Source organism: Salmo salar, chromosome 02, assembly GCF_965601325.2.
Source record: "Salmo salar chromosome 02, fSalSal1, whole genome shotgun sequence".
NCBI classification, from domain to species: Eukaryota; Metazoa; Chordata; class Actinopteri; order Salmoniformes; family Salmonidae; genus Salmo; species Salmo salar.
The window spans coordinates 98,849,810-98,864,160 of NC_138292.1; the positions used below are offsets into that span (position 1 = coordinate 98,849,810).

The 14,351-nt window shown below is 48.4% G+C and overlaps 1 protein-coding gene across 4 annotated transcripts in view; it reads left to right on the top strand.

Moving 5' to 3' along the window:
* LOC106593892 (uncharacterized) overlaps nt 1-6,292 on the top strand; it is a 127,747-nt gene extending 121,455 nt beyond the window's left edge. For all 4 annotated transcript variants that reach the window (XM_082968447.1, XM_082968454.1, XM_082968451.1 and 1 more), the window contains one exon: nt 617-6,292. In XM_082968447.1, the coding sequence (XP_082824573.1) occupies nt 617-713 (97 nt within the window). In that variant the 3' untranslated portion in view covers nt 714-6,292. The remainder of the gene's footprint in view (nt 1-616) is intronic.
* Nucleotides 6,293-14,351: the final 8,059 nt, after the last annotated feature.

Genomic DNA, 14,351 nt, shown 5'->3' on the forward strand with positions numbered 1-14,351 from the left:
CTGTCAGGTGGATGGATTATCTTAACAAAGGAGAAATGCTGAGCTAACAGGGATGGAAACTAATTTGTTCACAACATTTGAGAGAATTTAGCTTTTTGAGTGTCAGGAAAATGTCTGGGATGTTTTTATTTCAGCTCATGAAACACTTTACATGTTGCCTTTATATTGTTGTTCAGTGTAGTTTTAATGTATGGAATCACTTGAGAAATGTTTGATTTTAGGTAAACATCCCCTTTAAGAGGTATCATTGGATTTGAGAAGATTTTTACATGTTTAATGTCTCCCTCCCTCCCTCCCTCCCTCCCTCCCTCCCTCCCTCCCTCCCTCCCTCCCTCCCTCCCTCCCTCCCTCCCTCCCTCCCTCCCTGCCTGCCTGCCTGCCTGCCTGCCTGCCTGCCTGCCTGCCTGCCTGCCTGCCTGCCTGCCTCCCTGCTTCTCTCTATCCCTCCCTCCCTCCCCCTCTCTCTCTCTCCCCCTCCCTCCCTCCCTCTCTCCATCCCTCTCTCTCCCTCCCTCCCTCTCTCCGTCCCTCCCTCCCTCTCTCCGTCCCTCCCTCCCTCCCTCCCTCTCTCTCTCTCTCTCTCTCTCCCCCTCCCTCCCTCCCTCTCTCTCTCCAGTTCTCTACTGGAGGAGAAGACGACAGTCAACATTCTAGATGACATCGGCAGCATGTTCGACGACCTGGCGGACCAGCTGGACGCCATGTTGGATTAGAGCTCCCTGGCGTCGCCACGACAACCAGCCAACCAAGAGCTGACCGCTTTACGCCAGCTATCCCAGGGTGCCATGCGGCTCCTGTGTAGAATAGCCAATGATAGAAGTGTTCCCGTGTGTTCATATTCCTGACGTAGTGCCGCTACTATAGAGCTCGGGTTGCACTGCACTGCACAGGAGGGAATGGGGACGTTACCGTGGGGACGTTACCGTGGGGACGTTACCGTGGGGACGTTACCGTGGGGACGTTACCGTGGGGACGGGGTGGTAGATGTTCCTGAGGCAGGAAGTTGTAGATGTTTGTATTCTCCCCTCCCCCTTCTCATTGGTCAAGAAGTATTATGAAAGCACACAGACAGACAGACAGACAGACAGACAGACAGACAGACAGACAGACAGACAGACAGACAGACAGACAGACAGACAGACAGACAGACAGACACAAGGTTTTAAGCACAGAAACAGACAGACAGACAGACAGACAGACAGACAGACAGACAGACAGACAGACAGACAGATGTTAAGCACAGAAACAGACAGACAGACAGACAGACAGACAGACAGACAGACAGACAGACAGACAGACAGACAGACAGACAGACAGACAGAAGGTGCTAAGCACAGAAACAGACAGACAGACAGACAGACAGACAGACAGACAGACAGACAGACAGACAGACAGACAGACAGACAGACAGAAGGTGCTAAGCACAGAAACAGACAGACAGACAGACAGACAGACAGACAGACAGACAGACAGACAGACAGACAGACAGACAGACAGACAGACAGACAGACAGAAGGTGCTAAGCACAGAAACAGACAGACAGACAGACAGACAGACAGACAGACAGACAGACAGACAGACAGACAGACAGACAGACAGACAGACAGAAGGTGCTAAGCACAGAAACAGACAGACAGACAGACAGACAGACAGACAGACAGACAGACAGACAGACAGACAGACAGACAGACAGACAGACACAAGGTGTTAAGCACAGAAACAGACAGACAGACAGACAGACAGACAGACAGACAGACAGACAGACAGACAGACAGACAGACAGACAGACAGACAGACAGACAGACAGACAGAAAAACAGACACAAGGTTTTAAGCACAGAAACAGACAGACAGACAGACAGACAGACAGACAGACAGACAGACAGACAGACAAAAGTTGTTAAGCACAGAAGCAGACAGACAAACAGACAAACAGACAGACAGACAGACAGACAGACAGATGTTAAGCACAGAAACAGACAGACAGACAGACAGACAGACAGACAGACAGAAGGTGCTAAGCACAGAAACAGACAGACAGACAGACAGACAGACAGACAGACAGACAGACAGACAGACAGACAGACAGACAGACAGACAGACAGACAGACAGACAGACAGACAGACAGACAGACAGACAGACACAAGGTGTTAAGCACAGAAGCAGACAGACAGACAGACAGTCTCATCAATTAGTGATTTTACTTCAGTCTCCTCTGTGTTCTCAACAATTAGTGATTTTACTTCAGTCTCTGTGTTCTCAACAATTAGTGATTTTACTTCAGTCCCTCCCCTGTGTTCTCATCAATTAGTGATTTTACTTCAGTCCCCTTCTGTGTTCTCAACAAAAAAAGAAACGTCCCCATTTTCAGGACCCTGTCTTTCAAAGATAATCCAAATAACTTCACAGATCTTCATTCATTGTAAAGTGTTTAAACACTGTTTCCCTTTTCCATGCTTGTTCAATGAACCATAAAGAATTAATGAACATGCACCTGTGGAACGGTCGTTAAGCAACTAACAGCTTACAGACAGATGGTAGGCAATTAAGGTCACAGTTATGAAAACTTAGGACACTAAAGAGGCCTTTCTACTGACTCTGAAAAACACCAAAAGAAAGATGGCCAAGGTCCCTGCTCATCTGCGTGAACGTGCCTTAGGCATGCAGGACTGCAGATGTGGCCAGGTCAATAAATTGCAATGTCCGTACTGTGAGACGCCTAAGACAGCGCTACAGGGAGACAGGACGGACAGCTGATCGTCCTCGCAGTGGCAGACCACGTGTAACAACACCTGCACAGGATCGGTACGTCTGAACATCACACCTGCGGGACAGGTACAGGATGGCAACAACAACTGCCTGAGTTACACCAGGAACGCACAATCCCTCCATCAGTGCTCAGACTGTCCGCAATAGGCTGAGAGAGGCTGGACTGAGGGCTTGTAGGCCTGTTGTAAGGCAGGTCCTCACCAGACATCACCGGCAACAACGTCGCCTATGGGCACAAACCCACCGTCACTGGACCAGACAGGACTGGCAAAAAGTGCTCTTCTCTGACGAGTCACGGTTTTGTCTCACCAGGGGTGATGGTCGGATTCGCGTTTATCGTCGAAGGAATGAGCGTTACACTGAGGCCTGTACTCTGGAGCGGGATCGATTTGGAGGGTCCGTCATGTTCTGGGGCGCTGTGTCACAGCATCATCGGACTGAGCTTGTTGTCATTGCAGGCAATCTCAACGCTGTGTGTTACAGGGAAGACATCCTCCTCCCTCATGTGGTACCCTTCCTGCAGGCTCATCCTGACATGACCCTCCAGCATGACAATGCCACCAGCCATACTGCTCGTTCTGTGCGTGATTTCTTGCAAGACAGGAATGTCAGTGTTCTGCCATGGCCAGCGAAGAGCCCGGATCTCAATCCCATTGAGCACGTCTGGGACCTGTTGGATCGGAGGGTGAGAGCTAGGGCCATTCCCCCCAGAAATGTCCGGGAACTTGCTGGTGCCTTGGTGGAAGAAGTGGGGTAACATCTCACAGCAAGAACTGGCAAATCTGGTGCAGTCCATGAGGAGGAGATGCACTGCAGTACTTAATGCAGCTGGTGGCCACACCAGATACTGACTGTTACTTTTGATTTTGACCCAAACCCCCTCCCTTTGTTCAGGGACACATTATTAAATTTCTGTTAGTCACATATCTGTGGAACTTGTTCAGTTTATGTCTCAGTTGTTGAATCTTGTTACAGTTCATACAAAATATTTACACGTGTTAAAGTTTGGCTGAAAATAAACGCAGTTGACAGTGAAAGGACGTTTCTTTTTTTGTTGTTGTTGCTGAGTTTTAGTTATTGTGGAGGAGGAAGTTTCCACTCTCTCTCTCTCGCTCTCTCAGTGTTACTGAATCTACCCGTTGCACCGGTGAACCAGGACGGAATCCTGCCGCTGGCATTCCTGTTCTAGAACCATGAGAGAATCTGTCCCAGAATGCAACACCCTTATCCCCATTCGTCTGCAATCCTAGCCCACAGGGCTGTGGTCTAAAGTAGTGCACTAGAAAGGGAGTTTTGAACACCGGGGGCGGGGTCCAGTGTTAAACCCCTGTCAGTCCATGTGGTGAAACTCTCCCCCTCCTCTCATAAACGATTTTTAAAGTTGAAAATATAAAGTATCTAACTTCCTCTATGCTGTATGAGCCCTTATGCTGAGCAGAGTCTCAGAATGGGTCCTAAATGGCCCTCTATTCCCTCTGTAGTGCCCTCTATTCCCTCTGTAGTGCCCCCTATTCCACCTATTCCCTCTGTAGTGCCCCCTTTTCCCTCTATTCCCTCTGTAGTGCCCCCTATTCCCTCTGTAGTGCCCCCTTTTCCCTCTATTCCCTCTGTAGTGCCCTCTATTCCCTCTGTAGTGCCCCCTATTCCCTCTGTAGTGTCCCCAGGGGTAGTGCACTACATGGGGGAATAGGGGTCCATTTGGAACACAGTCTGAGACTGATGCCCCAGTGTGTGTTTAACTCTCCACTGAGTCCTGGTGCGTTGAACGCAACCTTGCTAAATGTTCCTAAACGTTGCTCGGTGCTGTACGTTCTTGATCGTTTTATAACCCTGCTAAATGTTCCTGAACGTTATAACTCCGCTGAACCTGAACGTAGCTCTGTGCTGAATGTCCTGAACGTTGCTTTGTGCTGAACGTTCCTGAACGTTATAACTCTGCTGAACCTGAACGTAGCTCTGTGCTGAATGTCCTGAACGTTGCTTTGTGCTGAATGTTCCTGAACGTTATAACTCTGCTGAACCTGAACGTAGCTCTGTGCTGAATGTCCTGAACGTTGCTTTGTGCTGAACGTTCCTGAGCGTTATAACTCTGCTGAACGTTCCTGAGCATTATAACTCTGCTGAACGTTCCTGAACGTTGCTCTGTGCTGAACGTTAATGAACGTTATAACTCTGCTGAACGTTCCTGAACGTTGCTCTGTGCTGAACACAGCCCAGTCTTCCTCCTGCTGCAGTTTGTTCTCGTGTTGTCATGTCAACCCCCCTTAACCCCTGACCCCTGCCACGTCTGTCTAGCACTCACCTCTCCTCTCCATCTTGTTGTGCCTTAGCTGTGTTTTATCTGATATAAATTATAAAGTCTTTGTTTTTATTTTAAAGTAATGTGATTGTCCCATACAATATAACTCTAACCCATACAATGTAACTCTAACCCATACAATGTAGCCCTGACCCATACAATGTAGCCCTGACGCATACAACATAACTGTAACCCATACAATGTAGCCCTGACCCATACAACGTAGCCCTGACCCATACAATGTAACCCTGACCCATTCAATGTAGCCCTGACCCATAGAATATAACCCTGACCCATACAACGTAACCCTGACCCATACAATGTAGCCCTGACCCATAGAATATAACCCTGACCCATACAATGTAGCCCTGACCCATACAATATAACCCTGACCCATACAATGTAGCCCTGACCCATAGAATATAGCCCTGACCCATACAACGTAACCCTGACCCATACAATGTAGCCCTGACCCATAGAATATAGCCCTGACCCATACAACGTAACCCTGACCCATACAACGTAACCCTGACCCATAGAATATAGCCCTGACCCATAGAATATAACCCTGACCCATAGAATATAGCCCTGACCCATAGAATATAACCCTGACCCATAGAATATAGCCCTGACCCATAGAATATAGCCCTGACCCATACAACGTAACCCTGACCCATACAATGTAGCCCTGACCCATAGAATATAACCCTGACCCATAGAATATAGCCCTGACCCATACAACGTAACCCTGACCCATACAACGTAACCCTGACCCATACAATGTAGCCCTGACCCATAGAATATAACCCTGACCCATAGAATATAGCCCTGACCCATACAACGTAACCCTGACCCATACAACGTAACCCTGACCCATACATTATCGTCCTGTTTTCCTCACGTTAACGGACGATGCCGATCCCTCCAGCCGGTGGAATCGCGGCCCCCCCCCCTGACTGGATTCTACGGCGTAACTCTCATTAATAATAAACTATATCGATGTGGATTTTTTTTTCTGTTCTTTTTTGGCTATAAAAACAGGTTATAAAACAGTAAAAACGTGAATAAATGAGGAGTGGAGATGGAGGGAGGGTTGAGCTGACGTTGTCCTGGTTACGGTTTTGGTTAAATAAAATTCAGGGGTTTTGATTTGAGGTTGTAATTATGGCTGTGTTGATCCGTTGCTGTACAGATGTGCTCAGAATAAATGTTTTATTAAACCCTCATGGTCTCCATGTCTCCAATCTCTTTATTAAACCCTCATGTCTCCTATCCCTTTATTAAACCCTCATGTCTCCTATCTCTTTATTAAACCCTCATGTCTCCTATCTCTTTATTAAACCCTCATGTCTCCTATCTCTTTATTAAACCCTCATGTCTCCTATCTCTTTATTAAACCCTCATGTCTCCATGTCTCTTTATTAAACCCTCATGTCTCCTATCTCTTTATTAAACCCTCATGTCTCCATGTCTCTTTATTAAACCCTCATGTCTCCTGTCTCTTTATTAAACCCTCATGTCTCCTATCTCTTTATTAAACCCTCATGTCTCCTATCTCTTTATTAAACCCTCATGTCTCCATGTCTCTTTATTAAACCCTCATGTCTCCTATCTCTTTATTAAACCCTCATGTCTCCATGTCTCTTTATTAAACCCTCATGTCTCCTGTCTCTTTATTAAACCCTCAGTCTCCTATCTCTTTATTAAACCCTCATGTCTCCTATCTCTTTATTAAACCCTCATGTCTCCTGTCTCTTTATTAAACCCTCATGTCTCCTGTCTCTTTATTAAACCCTCATGTCTCCATGTCTCTTTATTAAACCCTCATGTCTCCTGTCTCTTTATTAAACCCTCATGTCTCCATGTCTCTTTATTAAACCCTCATGTCTCCTGTCTCTTTATTAAACCCTCATGTCTCCTGTCTCTTTATTAAACCCTCAGTCTCCTATCTCTTTATTAAACCCTCATGTCTCCATGTCTCTTTATTAAACCCTCATGTCTCCTATCTCTTTATTAAACCCTCATGTCTCCTATCTCTTTATTAAACCCTCATGTCTCCTGTCTCTTTATTAAACCCTCATGTCTCTTTATTAAACCCTCATGTCTCCATGTCTCTTTATTAAACCCTCATGTCTCCTGTCTCTTTATTAAACCCTCATGTCTCCATGTCTCCAATCTCTTTATTATACCCTCATGTCTCCATGTCTCTTTATTAAACCCTCATGTCTCCTGTCTCCTGTCTCTTTATTAAACCCTCATGTCTCCATGTCTCTTTATTAAACCCTCATGTCTCCATGTCTCTTTATTAAACCTTCATGTCTCCATGTCTCTTTATTAAACCCTCATGTCTCCATGTCTCCTGTCTCTTTATTAAACCCTCATGTCTCCTGTCTCTTTATTAAACCCTCATGTCTCTTTATTAAACCCTCATGTCTCCATGTCTCTTTATTAAACCCTCATGTCTCCATGTCTTTTTATTAAACCCTCATGTCTCCATGTCTCCTGTCTCTTTATTAAACCCTCATGTCTCCTATCTCTTTATTAAACCCTCATGTCTCCTATCTCTTTATTAAACCCTCATGTCTCCTGTCTCTTTATTAAACCCTCATGTCTCTTTATTAAACCCTCATGTCTCCATGTCTCTTTATTAAACCCTCATGTCTCCTGTCTCTTTATTAAACCCTCATGTCTCCATGTCTCCAATCTCTTTATTATACCCTCATGTCTCCATGTCTCTTTATTAAACCCTCATGTCTCCTGTCTCCTGTCTCTTTATTAAACCCTCATGTCTCCATGTCTCTTTATTAAACCCTCATGTCTCCATGTCTCTTTATTAAACCTTCATGTCTCCATGTCTCTTTATTAAACCCTCATGTCTCCATGTCTCCTGTCTCTTTATTAAACCCTCATGTCTCCTGTCTCTTTATTAAACCCTCATGTCTCTTTATTAAACCCTCATGTCTCCATGTCTCTTTATTAAACCCTCATGTCTCCATGTCTTTTTATTAAACCCTCATGTCTCCATGTCTCCTGTCTCTTTATTAAACCCTCATGTCTCCTGTCTCTTTATTAAACCCTCATGTCTCCATGTCTCTTTATTAAACCCTCATGTCTCCATGTCTCTTTATTAAACCCTCATGTCTCCTGTCTCCTGTCTCTTTATTAAACCCTCATGTCTCCTATCTCTTTATTAAACCCTCTGGTAGCCATTTGATTAAATGCTCAGCAGTCTTATGGCTTGGGGGTAGAAGCTGTTAAGGAGCCTTTTGGACAGACTGGGCACTCCGGTACCGCTTGGTCACAGATGCCTAAAAAAACAACATGATCAATAGGTGACATATCTGGTGAGTATGAAGGAACTGGAACACACTGTCCTACATGTTTTTCCAGAGCATCCCAAACATGCTCAATAGGTAACATGTCTGGTGAGTATCCAGGCCATGGAGGAACTGGAACACGCTGTCCTACATATCGATCCAGAGCATCCCAAACATGCTCAATAGGTGACATGTCTGGTGGGTATGGAGGAACTGGAACACGCTGTCCGACATGTCGATCCAGAGCATCCCAAACATGAACACGCTGTCCTACATGTCGATCCAGAGCATACCAAACATGCTCAATAGGTGACATGTCTGATGAGTATAGAGGACCTGGAACACGCTGTCCTACATGTCGATCCAGAGCATCCCAAACATGCTCAAATACCTGGTACCCCCTGTATATAGCCTCATTACTACCTGGTACCCCTGTATATAAGTAAGCATTTCACGGTAAGGTCTACACCTGTTGTATTCTGCGCATGTGACAAACAAAATGAGTTTTGATCTGTATTCCCAGTCATGTGAAATCCATAGATTAAATCCTAATGAATTTTATTTGAATTGACTGATTTCCTTACGAACTGTAAACTCAGTAAAATCTTTGGAATTGTTGCGTGTTAATTTCATATATATATATATATATATATATATTTTTTATTATTCAGTGAAGTTAAACCATTGTAATTGGTATTTTTGGACTGCCTATGTAAAAACGTACAGAATATGGTGCCATTTGGCAGACAAGCTATCTGGGTTTTTTATTAACCTCCTCTTCTTTCCTGTCTGATATCTGAAAGGTAAACAGCAGCTATCTGGGTTTTTTAACCTCCTCTTCCTTCCTGTCTGATATCTGAAAGGTAAACAGCAGCTCGTTGACATCATTACGGGGTTAGAGTCTGTCTCTCAGACCAGCCTGTTCAGGTTTGACTAAACTCCAGCCAGTCCGCTTCATTTGCCTGATGGGATTTCCATACAGGTGCTCCCTCCCTCCCTCTCCCTCTCCCTCTCCCTCCCTCCCTCCCTCCCTCCCTCCTCCTCCGTGTTTGACTACCAAACATAGCGGCGCCACTGATCTCTCCCAGGGAAAACAGGAGGGAGCGTCTGATAGAAGACAGGAGGAGAGAGTGAGAGAGGGAGTGTCTGATAGAAGACAGAAGACAGGAGGAGAGAGGGAGAGTCTGATAGAAGACAGGAAGAGAGAGGGAGAGTCTGATAGAAGACAGGAGGAGAGAGGGAGAGAGGGAGTGTCAGATAGAGGAGGAGAGAGGGAGAGAGGGAGTGTCTGATAGAAGACAGGAGGAGAGAGGGAGAGAGGGAGAGTCTGATAGAAGACAGGAGGAGAGAGGGAGAGAGGGAGTGTCTGATAGAGGAGGAGAGAGGGAGTGTCTGATAGAAGACAGGAGGAGAGAGGGAGAGAGGGAGAGTCTGATAGAAGACAGGAGGAGAGAGGGAGAGAGGTAGAGTCTGATAGAAGACAGGAGGAGAGAGGGAGTGTCTGATAGAGGAGGAGAGAGGGAGAGTCTGATAGAAGACAGGAGGAGAGATGGAGAGAGGGAGTGAGGGAGTGTCTGATAGAGGAGGAGAGAGGGAGAGAGGGAGTGTCTGATAGAAGACAGGAGAGAGGGAGAGAGGGAGTGAGGGAGTGTCTGATAGAGGAGGAGAGAGGGAGAGAGGGAGATTCTGATAGAAGACAGGAGGAGAGAGGGAGAGAGGGAGAGACTGATAGAAGACAGGAGGAGAGAGGGAGAGAGGGAGAGACTGATAGAAGACAGGAGGAGAGAGGGAGAGAGGGAGTGTCTGATAGAGAGGGAGAGAGGGAGAGAGGGAGTGTATGATAGAAGACAGGAGGAGAGAGGGAGAGAGGGAGAGTCTGATTGAAGACAGGAGGAGAGAGGGAGAGAGGGAAAGTCTGATAGAAGACAGGAGGAGAGAGGGAGAGAGGGAGAGTCTGATAGAACACAGGAGGAGAGAGGGAGAGAGGGAGTGAGGGAGTGTCTGATAGAGGAGGAGAGAGGGAGAGAGGGAGTGTCTGATAGAGGAGGAGAGAGGGAGAGAGGGAGTGTCTGATAGAAGACAGGAGGAGAGAGGGAGAGAGGGAGAGACTGATAGAAGACAGGAGGAGAGAGGGAGAGAGGGAGTGTCTGATAGAAGACAGGAGGAGAGAGGTAGAGAGGGAGAGTCTGATAGAAGACAGGAGGAGAGAGGGAGAGAGGGAGAGAGGGAGTGAATGATAGAGGAGGAGAGAGGGAGTGTCTGATAGAAGACAGGAGGAGAGAGGGAGAGAGGGAGAGTCTGATAGAAGACAGGAGGAGAGAGGGAGAGAGGGAGTGTATGATAGAGGAGGAGAGAGGGAGAGAGGGAGAGTCTGATAGAAGACAGGAGGAGAGAGGGAGAGAGGGAGAGTCTGATAGAAGACAGGAGGAGAGAGGGAGAGAGGGAGTGTCTGATAGAGGGGGAGAGAGGGAGAGAGGGAGAGAGGGAGAGTCTGATAGAGGAGGAGAGAGGGAGAGAGGGAGAGTCTGATAGAAGACAGGAGGAGAGAGGGAGAGAGGGAGAGTCTGATAGAGGAGGAGACAGGGAGATTCTGATAGAAGACAGGAGGAGAGAGGGAGTGTCTGATAGAGGAGGAGAGAGGGAGAGAGGGAGAGTCTGATGGAAGACAGGAGGAGAGAGGGAGAGAGGGAGTGTCTGATAGGAGAGAGGGAGTGAGGGAGTGTCTGATAGAAGACAGGAGGAGAGAGGGAGAGAGGGAGTGAGGGAGAGTCTGATAGAAGACAGGAGGAAAGAGGGAGAGAGGGAGTGTCTGATAGAAGACAGGAGGAGAGAGGGAGAGAGGGAGAGAGGGAGTGTCTGATAGAGGAGGAGAGAGGGAGAGAGGGAGAGTCTGATAGAAGACAGGAGGAGAGAGGGAGTGTCTGATAGAGGAGGAGAGGGAGAGAGGGAGAGACTGATAGAAGACAGGAGGAGAGAGGGAGAGAGGGAGTGAGGGAGAGACTGATAGAAGACAGGAGGAGAGAGGGAGAGAGGGAGTGTCTGATAGAAGACAGGAGGAGAGAGGGAGAGAGGGAGAGTCTGATAGAAGACAGGAGGAGAGAGGGAGAGAGGGAGTGTCTGATAGAAGACAGGAGGAGAGAGGGAGAGAGGGAGAGAGGGAGTGTCTGATAGAGGAGGAGAGAGGGAGAGAGGGAGAGTCTGATAGAGGAGGAGAGAGGGAGAGAGGGAGAGTCTGATAGAGGAGGAGAGAGGGAGAGACTGATAGAAGAGAGGAGGAGAGAGGGAGAGACTGATAGAAGAGAGGAGGAGAGAGGGAGAGGGAGTGTGTGATAGAGGAGGAGAGAGGGAGCGAGGGAGTGTCTGATAGAGGAGGAGAGAGGGAGAGAGGGAGTGTCTGATAGAAGACAGGAGGAGAGAGGGAGAGACTGATAGAAGACAGGAGGAGAGAGGGAGAGAGGGAGAGTCTGATAGAAGACAGGAGGAGAGAGGGAGAGAGGGAGAGTCTGATAGAAGACAGGAGGAGAGAGGGAGAGAGGGAGTGTCTGATAGGAGAGAGGGAGAGAGGGAGAGTCTGATAGAAGACAGGAGGAGAGAGGGAGTGTCTGATAGAGGAGGAGAGAGGGAGAGTCTGATAGAAGACAGGAGGAGAGAGGGAGAGAGGGAGTGTCTGATAGAGGAGGAGAGAGGGAGAGAGGGAGTGTCTGATAGAGGAGGAGAGAGGGAGAGAGGGAGTGTCTGATAGAAGACAGGAGGAGAGAGGGAGAGACTGATAGAAGACAGGAGGAGAGAGGGAGAGAGGGAGTGTCTGATAGAAGACAGGAGGAGAGAGGGAGAGAGGGAGAGAGGGAGTGAATGATAGAGGAGGAGAGAGGGAGTGTCTGATAGGAGAGAGGGAGAGAGGGAGAGTCTGATAGAAGACAGGAGGAGAGAGGGAGAGAGGGAGAGAGGGAGTGAATGATAGAGGAGGAGAGAGGGAGTGTCTGATAGGAGAGAGGGAGAGAGGGAGTGTCTGATAGAGGAGGAGAGAGGGAGAGAGGGAGAGTCTGATAGAAGACAGGAGGAGAGAGGGAGAGAGGGGGAGACTGATAGAAGACAGGAGGAGAGAGGGAGAGAGGGAGTGTCTGATAGAAGACAGGAGGAGAGAGGGAGAGAGGGAGAGTCTGATAGAAGACAGGAGGAGAGAGGGAGAGAGGGAGAGAGGGAGTGTCTGATAGAGGAGGAGAGAGGGAGAGAGGGAGAGTCTGATAGAAGACAGGAGGAGAGAGGGAGAGAGGGAGAGTCTGATAGAAGACAGGAGGAGAGAGGGAGAGAGGGGGAGTCTGATAGAAAACAGGAGGAGAGAGGGAGAGAGGGAGAGTCTGATAGAAGACAGGAGGAGAGAGGGAGTGAGGGAGAGATGGAGAGAGGGAGTGTCTGATAGAAAACAGGAGGAGAGAGGGAGAGAGGGAGAGAGGGAGAGTCTGATAGAAGACAGGAGGAGAGAGGGAGTGTCTGATAGAGGAGGAGAGGGAGAGAGGGAGAGTCTGATAGAAGACAGGAGGAGAGAGGGAGAGTCTGATAGAAGACAGGAGGAGAGAGGGAGAGTCTGATAGAAGACAGGAGGAGAAAGGGAGAGAGGGAGAGTCTGATAGAAGACAGGAGGAGAGAGGGAGAGAGGGAGAGTCTGATAGAAGACAGGAGGAGAAAGGGAGAGAGGGAGAGTCTGATAGAAGACAGGAGGAGAGAGGGAGAGAGGGAGAGTCTGATAGAAGACAGGAGGAGAGAGGGAGTGTCTGATAGAGGAGGAGAGAGGGAGAGAGGGAGTGTCTGATAGAAGACAGGAGGAGAGAGGGAGAGACTGATAGAAGACAGGAGGAGAGAGGGAGAGAGGGAGAGTCTGATAGAAGACAGGAGGAGAGAGGGAGAGAGGGAGAGTCTGATAGAAGACAGGAGGAGAGAGGGAGAGAGGGAGAGTCTGATAGAAGACAGGAGGAGAGAGGGAGAGAGGGAGAGAGGGAGAGTCTGATAGAAGACAGGAGGAGAGAGGGAGAGAGGGAGTGTCTGATAGGAGAGAGGGAGAGAGGGAGAGTCTGATAGAAGACAGGAGGAGAGAGGGAGAGAGGGAGAGTCTGATAGAAGACAGGAGGAGAGAGGGAGAGAGGGAGTGTCTGATAGAGGAGGAGAGAGGGAGAGAGGGAGTGTCTGATAGAAGACAGGAGGAGAGAGGGAGAGACTGATAGAAGACAGGAGGAGAGAGGGAGAGAGGGAGTGTCTGATAGAGGAGGAGAGAGGGAGAGAGGGAGTGTCTGATAGAGGAGGAGAGAGGGAGAGAGGGAGTGTCTGATAGAAGACAGGAGGAGAGAGGGAGAGAGGGAGTGTCTGATAGAAGACAGGAGGAGAGAGGTAGAGAGGGAGAGACTGATAGAAGACAGGAGGAGAGAGGGAGAGAGGGAGAGACTGATAGAGGAGGAGAGAGGGAGAGAGGGAGTGTCTGATAGAGGAGGAGAGAGGGAGAGAGGGAGAGTCTGATAGAGGAGGAGAGAGGGAGAGAGGGAGTGTCTGATAGAGGAGGAGAGAGGGAGTGTCTGATAGAAGACAGGAGGAGAGAGGGAGTGTCTGATAGAAGACAGGAGGAGAGAGGGAGAGAGGGAGAGTCTGATAGAAGACAGGAGGAGAGAGGGAGAGAGGGAGAGTCTGATAGAGGAGGAGAGAGGGAGTGTCTGATAGAAGACAGGAGGAGAGAGGGAGAGACTGATAGAAGACAGGAGGAGAGAGGGAGAGAGGGAGTGTCTGATAGAGGAGGAGAGAGGGAGAGAGGGAGTGTCTGATAGAGGAGGAGAGAGGGAGAGAGGGAGTGTCTGATAGCGGAGGAGAGAGGGAGTGTCTGATAGAAGACAGGAGGAGAGAGGGAGAGACTGATAGAAGACAGGAGGAGAGAGGGAGAGAGGGAGTGTCTGATAGAGGAGGAGAGAGGGAGAGAGGGAGTG